General features: G+C 37.1%; 1 protein-coding gene across 1 annotated transcript in view; it reads right to left on the bottom strand.

Annotated features, from left to right (window-relative positions):
• Usp38 (ubiquitin specific peptidase 38) overlaps positions 1-11,624 on the bottom strand; it is a 31,167-nt gene extending 19,543 nt beyond the window's left edge. Inside the window, exons 1-3 of the mRNA XM_015484438.2 lie at positions 10,387-11,624; positions 8,751-8,886; positions 1,667-1,796 (exon numbers count right to left, since the gene is read on the bottom strand). Coding sequence (XP_015339924.1) covers positions 1,667-1,796; positions 8,751-8,886; positions 10,387-11,068 — 948 coding nt within the window. The 5' untranslated portion in view covers positions 11,069-11,624. The remainder of the gene's footprint in view (positions 1-1,666; positions 1,797-8,750; positions 8,887-10,386) is intronic.
• Between the last annotated feature and the right edge of the window lie 525 nt (positions 11,625-12,149).

The raw sequence follows: 12,149 nt of genomic DNA, 5'->3' as shown, positions 1-12,149 counted from the left end.
ATAAGACACTCATCTTAAGAATTTGGAGGAAAATCAGAAACTCAATCAGTAGTTATTTCCCTAGAGCAAAAATTATTTATATGAATGCCCCCATTCCTGAAAAGTTCTATCATAACATGTTATTAAACTTTGGGGGAAGGGCAAAGTTTTGAGATAACAACATGACTGAGATCAAGGGGAATGTAATGGCCTACCCAATTCTTAAAATACCCTGATAAATGGAAATCTGTTAAACTATGTTTATATGATGATGTTTCTTGGGCCACTCTTCATTTAATTCACTCAATAAATATTTATTAAGCACTTACTATTGCTCAGCACTGTTCTAGGCAACGGAAAACAGTAGATCTGAAAAATAATTTCTAAAAGGACTTTCAGTATAAAGGATGTGAAGAGATAATAAAAAGGAACATATAATGATAAGTGCTATCAAAATACAAAGCAGGGCATGAATAGGAAATACTGGGTGGCAGAGGGGTTTGCTATTTTTACAAAGGATGTGCAAAAAAAATGCCTCATGTAAAAGGTGATATCTGACTATAAAGCGGAAAGGAGAGAGATAAGCTTGGTAGATCTTGAGAAAACAGCAATTTAAACAGGACAAAAAGCAGTGCAAAGGTCCCAAGTCCTCTAGGCTGGTGTGATATGAATATAGTAAGGAGGACAGTGTAAGTGAAGCAAGAGACTAAGGCAAGTGGGAGATGGAATTAGAGAAGTAGCAGTGGGCCAGATCACATGGCATCTTGTGAGACACCTACAGGGAACAAAAAGCAGGGAGGCTATGGTAATCAATTCAACAAGAGATGGTGACAACCTTGGATTGAGGTAGTAGTGACGTAACTGATTAAAAGTGGTAGGATTCTGGATATATTTTAAAGGTGGAGTCAGCAGGATATATAGGATATGGGTTGAGAGAGAATGTTAGAGATAAGGATAGCTTCAAGTGTTTGGCCTAAGTGAATGAAAGGATGGAGTAGCCCTTTATTAAGATGGGAAAGATCACCTGTGGGAGAAAAAAAATTAGGAGTTTCATATCTGAGTATAGGCAGTTGAATATATGAATATGGAATTCAAGGGAGAACAATGAACTAGAAATATACATTTGTCAGTCATAAAGCCTTGGGACACCTATGCTGTGAATATGCACTGAAAAGAAAGAGGACCAAAGACTGAACTCTAAGGCAATCTAAAAACTGGAAAGAGCAAGAACTGGAGACTGATATGCCAGTGAAGCAGGACAAAACCCAAGGAAATAAAATGTCCTGGAAATTGAGTAAGAAGAGTGTTTTAAGAGGGAGTGTTCAGTTGTATCAAATGCTGCTGACAGGTTGAAGAGGAGAGCCCTGAGAAATGATCCCTGGTGTAGCAACATTGGGAAGCACTGGTATCAAAGGTAATTTTGGTAAGGTAATGGTAAAAGTCTAATTAGATGGATTCAAGAAATAATGGGAGAAATGTTTTCATAGTCAGTATCTGAAAATAGCAAAACTATTTTAATTACACTTACATGGCATTTTTTAAATTACTAAGGCCTATTCAAAACAAAACCAAAAACTGGTTCATTTAAAATTAAGCATTCAAATGCTTTTAAAGAGACAATATTGATTATAAAAATATTGATTATAAGATTTCATGCATTCTAATACATTCATATACTCCCACTTACCAGTTCTATTTTCAGCAAAGTAACATCTATCAAAATAGTAAACTTCTGAACAGCTGCTAGTCCTTTCAGCAGTGCAATTACCCAAGTATCTACATGCTGAGCCAACGGCCAGGAGAGCCAGTCAATCATTCTGAAAATTGAAGAAAAATAAAACTACCAGTATTGGAAATATTTTCAACATTACTCAAGAGTAGACTACTCTTGTTACAGTAAATAATCACTCACTTCATAACTCATTATTTACAACTTGCTAGTAAAAAGCACTGACCAAGATGTAGAAATGAAATACAATGGATGCTTACCCTCAAGAAGTTTTCAATTTTGTACAGTGACAATTTCTTATATTTAATGCATTTCCATTAAAAAAATTTCTAATTTTAACAAAATGCAAGAATAAAAAAATTTATATATAGTGGTATCAAGAATTTATTATCAAACTTACTCTAAGAACAGCTGAAATATAGACATCCAAATGAAAACATATGGGTATCAACCAAGATTTCTCCTTCCTGATGAGTGCAGTCTAATGTAATACACCATTAAAAGAGGATATATTTTCAATTATGGAACAGGTATCATCATCTCTTTCAAAACTCTACTATGTAAAGACAACAAAAGAAAACTTCAAATATATAAAAGGGTACAAATTGTGTAAATATGCTAATGGCCTAATTTCATTAATGAATGCCTTTCTTCTTGAATATCAACCCAGTTCAAGGGAAAAAAGATAAAGTAAAACAAGGTTTGAAAGAGACTCCCTAAGTTAGATATTTACCACAATGAAGGCAGGTACAACTCTTTTGGAAAGCAATTAGACCAAATGTTCATACAATTCAACCTAACAGACTGATTTTAAGGATTATCTAATAAGAAAATAGTAGGGGAAAAAACTCACCTTTTGAAGTCAGAGCAAGTGGTTTAAAGATCTCAATTTATAATTTATTAGCCAGAAAACTATATATTATATGATATATATTATAAGTACTTATAATCTCTGTGCCTCAAATTCCTTATCTCTAGATTGTGGGTAAGCGTGCTCATTTTCAGGGATGTTGTGAAGAGAAAATGGGTTAATATATAACACTGGAAATATTCATTGTGAATTCCTCTTTTAACATATGCAACAATAAACATCTTCATCCTCCAAACTGTCAAACTACCAATGCCGAGGTCATAAATCTGCCCCAAAAAAGCAACTACCATGTTAAAAGGACTGACATCTAAATCAATTTGGGCATCTTCACCAAAGCTATTATATAACTATCTATAATAATAATGGAGTGTTGTCTTTATTAAGTTTTTTCCTTTTAAGATTAAAATGCCCCTAAAGTCCCAATACACACTGACTACAAGTTATCTGTATGTTCCTTCCATTCCCTATACTCAATTTACTTCTTGTTTTCCTGGCTTCTTCCAACAATGACAGTTACAAGTCATTGAAGTAGCCCCTGATAGCTATTCTACATCTTCCAACTATTTCAAGGTTGATTCTCAAAAGTTTTGTGACTATTCTACATAAAAGAAGAGACATACTTGCTTTTGTGAATTAAGAATATATGCTGGGCACAGTGGTGCATGCCTGTAATCCTAGAGACTAGGGAGGATAAGGTAATAGGATTGAAAGTCTGAGGCCAGGCTTAGCAACTTAGTGAGGCCGAAGCAACTTGGGCCTTGGTAAGTAGTAACTTGGTGAGAACCTGCCTCAAAATAAAAAATAAAAAGGATTGGGGATGTAATTCAGTGGTTAAGTACCCCTGGGCTCAATTCCAAAACCAAAAGAAAATACACACACACAAATACACACACACACTCACTCACTCTCAATGTAGCACTGTTTTTGATACAGAAAAACTGCAGAAAAACCTAAATGACCACCAATAAGGAAAAGACCAAATACACTGCAGCAGTGACACTGCAGAACACTAAGCAGAATTTGAAGAAATGAGGTAGATGAATCTATCCATGGTTATCTAATATGAAAAGATATGAAATGTTGTTAAAATAAGTTTAAAAAATCTTTCATTTTTGTTTAAAAGAAAACAATGTGAGTATACACATGGAAATATACACAAAAAAACCTAATGTGGCCTAGAGGGGCATGTGTGAGCATTTCTATTTGGCACTGTGGCTCTAAGGGGAGTGGCACTGTCACAGAAGAACCGGAGAGAGCTCAAGACCAGAATCCTCTTTAATTCAGTCTAAGGAGAGTACAATACAGGGTGAGTGGGCAGAGAACAGAAAACCCACTTGGGGGGCTGGGGTTGTAGCTCATTGGTAGAGCGCTTGCCTTGCACGCATGAGGCCCTGGGTTCAATCCTCAGCACCAAATAAAAATAAATAAATAAAAATAAAGATACTTGTCCATATCAACTAAAAAAATATTAAAAAAAAAAAAAAGAAAATCCCACTTGGCAATGGCTCTTTATTATTCCCAATTACTTATATTTTTTTCCTCTAGCCTCCTTATTTTCTTCCCATCTCATAAATCTTACTCTTTATCCTATGTGTACCAATCCAATCTCCAGAACAATCTTAAAACAAACTTCACATCAGTAGTTACACATTTTAGAAGCTGCTATGGTGTGAAGGTTTGCGTCCCTCTAAAATTCACATGTTGAAATTGAATTCCCAATACATTGGTATTAAGAGATGAGACCTTTAAGAGGTGCTAGATCATAATGGTGGAGCCATCACGGGTGGGATTAGTGCCCTTATAAAAGATACTTCCACCCACGCACAGAAGGTGCCATCTTTGAGAAACAGGCTCTCACCAGTCACTGAATTTGCTAGTGTCTTATTCTCAAACTTCTCATCCTTCAGAACTGTGAAAAATAAATTTCTGTTGTTCATAAATTACTCAGTTTAAAGTATTTTGTTATAGCAGACTAAACAGAAGTTGTTCATGAAGCAAATATTTGAGTGTGTATTATATAGGGAGTACTATGTTAGCTGCTAAGAACATAGTAGTAAGATGTTTTGTATCCTCAGATTGGAAAAGAGAAAGTTAAAAATTATCAATGATCACAAAATTATCAAGCAGTGGTATTGGTATCTGTATTAAACTTGTCAGTGCAATTGCTTTTCCCTCTGCATTTTCTTCTTCATTTTGATTAAACTGGTATATGCCAAAGTCCCCTCAGGCACAGAAATCGTAGGATGAGTTATTTTTATGGTTAACTATAGTGATCATTTCTATCACATATTGGTTACTATAAGTTTGAATTCTAAGGACATTTTTCTTAAATTTTTATTTAATTGCTTACAACTAAAGAACATTTTAACTGCGGTTGTTGTTTATGTACTCCAACATCTTATCGCCTCTATTAGACTATAAACTCCAGAGCAGATCTTGTTCTTATTTTAATCTTACATATCTTTGGATCCCCTTACTCAGCAGAGTGCCTGGCACAGAGTAGGAGCTCATTTGCTGAATAAATAAAACCATTTCTTCTATAGCTAAAAAAATACATATATGGAACTTTAAAATTAACAATAAAGCAGGAGACATGAAAGGCAACAAAACAGATTTAATCATAATTTATGGAGAGTAAAATCAATTTTCACTTTTACATGGCAGTTTGAGGTCTACATTCAGCCTTCAGTCTTATTTGTCCCAATGTTTTAAAAATTGGGAAGTTTCACATAAAAAACTGGATTTCAGGCTTCTTTTGAAAAATGAGATCAAATAAGATTGAATATAAATATCCCTGTGACAACAAACAATTAGAATTGAGGATCAGCTTTCTCCAGAAGATGCTTGTGTACTGTATTCACTATCATTTCACTGACATCTGGCCTATTTCGTACTTCAATGTTATCTATCTGGTGCTGCAATGATACTTACATTTGCTTTTTTGAATTACAAAAAATGACTGTGAAGCATGGTAAGTGGTACTTTTGGAAAAATATAGTGTATGAGCAAGTATAATGTAGGAGTATGGTAAAAATAAACATCCTTTCAATTGCACTTTCTATGTAAAAAATAATCACTGTGGATAGATTATGGGTTAAAAAGGATTGTATAGGTTAAATTGGAAATGCAGTATAAAAACTGGATCACATCTTCTTGTGGAAACAAATAGGTAAAAATTAATTCCCAAGTACATTTCAAAAACAAAATAAATTATTAAGTTGGATACAATGACTGTTTAAAAAAAAAGTCTAGAAAATTAAAACAAGAGTGTTTGCTGAGTGCTGACAAGTAGAATCTGCACATAGTTTATAGTAAGTAGTATCAGTCACTATAGTTTCTTGGTCAGAGGGAAAAATCAGTAGGGTTGAGTGTTCAGATAAGAAAAATTAAAAGGACAACTAGAAGACCACTTCAACAGTGTGGGTGTTTCCACAAATGGTGGGGATAGACAAAGTATCACTCTAAGAAATGTGCTAAAGAAAGAATCCAAAAGACGCAGTGATGTTACTCAAAGGGAATGGAAGGATGGAATTGAAAATTGCTTCTAGATTTGTGAGCCGATATCTAGGAGAATTAAAAGTGTCAATGGGAATCAAAATAAGAAAAATAAATAAATAAAAATCACTATCAGGCCGTGAAGATAAGTTCTGTCTCTTAAAGAGCAACCGTGAGTAATAAATCTGATTATTCTGGGTTTCTCTCTTCATTGGTGTCTACATGGTATGATGATAACTCTGGAGCCAAATGTACCACTTCCTTTCTAAGTGAACCTAAGTAAATTATTTAATCTCTCAATTTCCTCAATTATAAAATAGGGTCAAAAATATGATCTACCTCAAAAGCCTGTGGTGAATATGAATGACTTTTGGCATGTAAACAATATAGCTATTATTACATATGCAACAAAGGGTATGGAAAAACTAAATTCTAATTTTACTTGCAGCTGTGAAATCTAATTCTCAGAGAATTACATACTCACTTTGACACATTTTGAGGGTTGATCTAGCTTACAGTCTATTTGTTCCAATATTTTACTAAGAGGACAATATAATTTGATATATTCATTCAAAAGAGATGTTGCAGTCACACTGACACAAATAGGAGTTTCATTAGGGAGAGATCCATGAAATAAGAATATTTTTTTTTTTTTAAATTTTAAGTTTTATTTACTTATTCATTTTTTAAGACAGAATCTCACTATGTTGCCTAGGCTATTCTCCATCTCCATCTCCTGGGCTCAAGTAATCTGCCTCAGTCCTGAGTACTAAGAACTTTATTTTATAAAAGATTGAAATCAACCACATACACAACAGATTAATAAAGTGATAAGAAGAAAGGGAAGGAGAAAAAGAACAGACATAGGAAGCATGCTGTTATAAGACTAGAAATTAAAAAACAATAAATACAAAGACATTAAAAAGATGAAAATAAAAAATACAGACTACCAAAAAAAGGCAAAGCTTTCACTATAAATTAAAAGTAATAGTGACAGAAGCCATACAACATAGTTATATAGACTTTTCTCAAATATATAAATATTCTCACAAGTCCCTGGAAATTAATAAAGGAGTGAGCAGTAAGAAGTCAGAAGTATAAATTACAAATAAGATGATTCTCTTAAGTTTAAGAGCACAGAGAAAGAAGAAAAGCTTGAAGAGAAAGACCTTTTTAAACACAGCAGTGAAAAAGATGAAAAAAAATCTGACTTTCTAGAGTTTGTGTAATAGAGAGTGGCATGAGTACATATGCAGCCTATTGGGAACTCAACATGAATCCTTCAGTTCATATATTTATATATGTAAATTTTATAACAATGGCATAAAAACCATTTTGTTGCAAATTCTTATTTTCTACTTAAATATGTTTAATACATACACAAAGAAGAAATAAAGAACAAAAACAGACAGGAAAAATTCAATGAGAAAACATATAATAACTGAAAAGAGAAACTCAATAGCTGGAATAAGCGCATAGATGGGCACTTTAGAAGAGAAAAATCAGGAAGTTGTAAGACAGTACAGATGCTCCTTGACTTAGGTTGGGGTTATATCCTGATAAATTCACTGTAAACAAAATATAAATAAAGAATGCATTCAAGACACTCAACCTGCCAAACACTCCAACTTAGCAACACAGTACATCATAAAGATTATTTACCCTCTGATTATGTAGCTGACTGGGACCTGTGGGTCACTACTGCTGCCCAATATTTTGAGAAAATATTGTACCAAGTATTGCTAACCGAGGAAAAGAGCAGACTGAAAATTCAAAGTACGGTTTCTACTGAATGCACATTCATAAAGTTGAAAAATCATAAAACAAATCATCCTAAGTCCAGTACCACCTACATTGATATTCTTTCCCTAAAATATCCACAGGTTTGCTCCTTCCATTTCCTTCATGTCTTTATTGTCATGGTCACCTCAACTAAGGTTTCCTTATCCATCTTATTTAAAATTGTAAACCCCTTCTTCACACCACATTCCTCTTCTTACCCACTTTTTTCCCCAAAACAATTGCACATACTAAATTATTTTACTTATTAATGATATATTCTAAAACAAAATCTAAATCTAAAACAAAGTCAATTTTAAGATGTATAATTAGTTATACAGCACTAAGTGAAAAAAATTATGCTCATTTAAGTAGAATACCCATAACCGGGCATTTCCACATTTTAACATCTTTGAAATCAGGATGCATGTTGAAATCAGAAAAATATGTTATCTATCTAAAACTAAAGGAGAAAACTAAATTTTAGACAAAAGAAAAGAGTATATTACCCACTGAGCCCAGCTGAAAGATAAAGTATGCTTAAGATAAAATAGGAAGGGAAAATTAAAAAAGCCTGGAGGGAATAAATAGGTTGTAGGAAATAAAAATGAGCAATGAAATTAGAAAAATACATGGATATTGATAATACAATAAACTTCTATCTGTATAATAAATGGACACAAGTGTAGGATTTTGGAATAAAAAAGCTAAATTGAAAAAAATTTATGAATTACTAGGATCCCTGCCAAGGCTATAATAAGATAAACCACTCCAATTAGTTTGGAATACATTTATATATTTGAGTCCCTGATTAGTTTTAACTATTTCTCTAAGTTTCTCATTACTCACAAGATATCTTCTCCTCTCAAATCTACAATGAGTAGAATGAAGGAGTACCTGCAAAGAGCTTGGGTCATACTTGCATCTTTTACATTGGGATCCGTGGTAAGGCTCCTGATGAGAACTGTAATCATCTGAAGAGGAATATGCTGCACGAGGCTTGCCAGTGCTACAGAAGGTTCAAATGATGCATCTATTTTTTTAATTCAAAAGAAAAAGAAATACAGCAAGAAGGTTCAAGTGAAGTATTATAAAGAAAACAACACTTTCCCAAAAGAACAAAAAATACATATTTATTTGCAGCAAAGGTGTTAATCAGGAAGCAGCTGTTATACTATACATCATAGTAGATTCTGATGAAAGAGGAATATTACATGAATATTAAATGAGAGACTAAGAGCAAACAGCAGTATTTACTCATTCTATATACAGAATATTGAATTTTAAAAACTGTTATTTAGTACTGCCATCTTTAATCCATTTATTACTTGACCTCCAATTTTTAATATTAATTATTGTTGTGTTAAGATATTCATTTGCAAAGCATTAGAAAAGAAATGCAAGGTATCAATTTCAATTCTCACTTTAAGACTACTGAAGGTAATTTAAAACTACTATAATAGTCATCACAAAGCTATAAGGAAGATTTTTTAAAAAATCTTTCTTTTAACTTGAAATTTAGATGAATTGAGGGGAGACTTTGCTAAATTACATAAAAATTAAGTGACTCCAAGATGAGCACCTTTAACAGCTATGGTAACACAGACAATACAAGTAAAATTACAGTAAGAAAAAACTAATCAACCCAAACAAATACTGTAAATAAACAGTTGGCATACATTAAATTCTTTATCAGATTGTAAGAACAGGCTAAAACTCCACCCTTATTTCTGTTTCTCAAAATGAAAGGAGGACACAAGTTCTAGTTCGAATACCCAAGTGGAATAATTAAGGAGAATTGTTGTATTAAGTAGAGAAGTGATGCTGGTTTTGGACGTATTATTTCACAACTATAAACTTGAAAGCTCCAAGGCTTTCAGGAACCCAGACATACAGGTAAAATTTCTAGGAAAGAAAGCATTTTCTAGCCAAGTATTATTATGTGACCTTCTTCAATTTTTGAGGATTCAGTCATAGCACAAAATTATGTATTTAAGTCCTCACACTCCTGCTTTCCTCATTCTACCTGTATCCCCTTTCTCACATACACTACTGAAGACAGAAAATGCCAATATTTAAAATCTACATAGTAAACTGTGATAACCTAGTAATAAAACTGCACAATCCATGAATTTATAAATGCGGGAATTCAAAAACAGGGAAAAAAACTCAACAAGATGACAAAATCACATACAATAATTATGTGGTAAATATTATTACTATGCTACCATTAGTCACTAATGAGTAGACGCTTTACATAGCAGCTGTCATCCTGAAAGCTGGGTAATTAAGTAACTTGTTTAATGCCAAAGGTCTTAGACTTAGATGTTCCCAACTTTTAAAATAGGAACAGGAGGTGTTTTTAAGGTATAACGTGACATCCTGAATAAGGTAGAGGATTGGAATGAAATTTTGGATGAGGGTTCTAGGATTTGCTCTCCCTTAACAATGTTTTCTGGGCTGGAAGCAAACATGAAATGTATGTGAGAGAGACTGAATTTCCAGAGATAGTCTCCTTAAAAATAATCCTTACCCGTGGAAGAGATGCTTGCAAAAACTTCTTGCAGGGAAGGTAACAGTGTGGAGGGCTCAGCTTTCCAGATGTTCTGCAGCAAATTACTCACTTTTGTTACGTGGGAGACATACTCCCGGAGCTCTTTCTCCTGGGTGGACACGCACTGAAAGTGGCCTATCGTTCGAACCAGCTGTTGGCAGAAGGTGATGGACAATTTCCCTTTGGGGATGCACTGCACGAAGTCGGTCAGAAGGTCGCTCAGTCGGGCACAAAGTTGGGGCTCTGGCCTCTCACATACCATCCGTAACACCTCTACCTGCAGCAGGCTGAAGAGGTCCAGCACCGATGGGCAGCTCATGATCAGCTTCAGGCCGTTGTGAATGTAGTCCAGGATGGCTACGTCTTTCCTGTCCAGCGAGTGGTAGCCCTGCTGAAGGAGGCCCAACACGAAAGTCTTGTTGAAGAAAGACTCGAACTCAGGCCGGTGGTAGCGTGCGTAGGCCTCCAGTACCTGGTGACCCACTTGTCGCTGGAAGGGGTCCTGGCCTTCCAGGATGAGCCGGGTAGTCAGGTCAAACATGGCCTCGCACTGCTCCTGATCTAGCCAATGCTCCGCGGATTCCACCACCTTCCGCACAATCACCCGTTTTAGGGGAAGCGGGTGCGAAGAACTCACCAGGCCCTCCAGGATCTTGTCCATTGTGGCTATGCCGCAGGGCCAGGGCCAGGGCCAGGGGATAAGGAGCGGGCGGCGGCAGCCCCGAGGTAGGGCAGGAGAGCACCGGGGCGGAGGTGAACTTGGAGCGTAGCAGCAGCGGGACCGGCCACCGCCACCGCCGCCTCAGCAGCCACATTTATCGTGTAGGGGAGCCCATCCAAATCGGGGCGGGAGCTGGCGAACCTGGGGCGCGATAAGAACCGACACCACCCACGGCGGGCCTACGGCGATGGAGGTCCGTACTCCGCAGCCACCGCGGGCTGGCGGTCCCTTGCGGCATTAGCGCGAAGGGACCAGCAAGGCCCCCGGCTATGGTGGGGGCTCAGAACCGGGGCTGCGAGCCGTAGGCGGGGGGAGGCGCGCCTTCCCGTTCTGGAGAAGGTGTAGGCGTCCAGGCTCCGGCTGGTGTTGAGAAGAAACCGGCCCAAGGATGAGTCAGGAGGCGCTGTCACTCTGGGCTGTCAAGGAGGGTGCCGGGATCAGCCGGGGAAGCGAGGCGGAGGTGGACACCCTTGACCCGGATTCAGAAGTGCCGGCAAACAGGAAGTGAAGCACGAAAGAGCGCCCGGAAGGGCCCACCCCTCCGCCCCGCCCTCCACCCGTGCACGCCCTCCCCGCGCTCATCTGCCCCGCCCCTTTGCCGACGCGCACGCGCGCCGCCTCCTGTCGAGTCGCGGAACGTCACTGGAGAGCGTGTGTCTAGTCACAGGCAGACTTCCCGGAGGCACTGTCTGGGACTCGCATTGTGCCTGTGACCCGCCTCTAGGAATCCTGTGGGCTGACCTCTGTGTGTCAGGGTCAGGTTACTCGTGAAAACCTAAGGAAGTGCTGTTTAGGTAAAAGCTCGTGAGTGAGGGTTTTGGAAGCGCGAGAAGAGCATTTGGGGAGAAAGTACGGAAAAAAAGTTAGGACGAAGAGAGATCTTTTAATGCCCCGGTTCGTTCATGGAGAAATGCGCCTAGGGTGTCTGACCCAGACTAGCTTTTCTCCTACCGTGTGGTTACTTACTAAAGTAAGGACTACACCTGGCACCAAGGTTGAGCGACAATAAATATCAGCAGTT

This window comes from Marmota marmota, unplaced genomic scaffold (assembly GCF_001458135.2).
Source record: "Marmota marmota marmota unplaced genomic scaffold, marMar, whole genome shotgun sequence".
In the NCBI taxonomy this organism is placed as follows: Eukaryota; Metazoa; Chordata; class Mammalia; order Rodentia; family Sciuridae; genus Marmota; species Marmota marmota.
The sequence above is the reverse complement of the archived record's forward strand: the minus strand, read 5'-3'. Positions and strand labels throughout refer to the sequence as shown.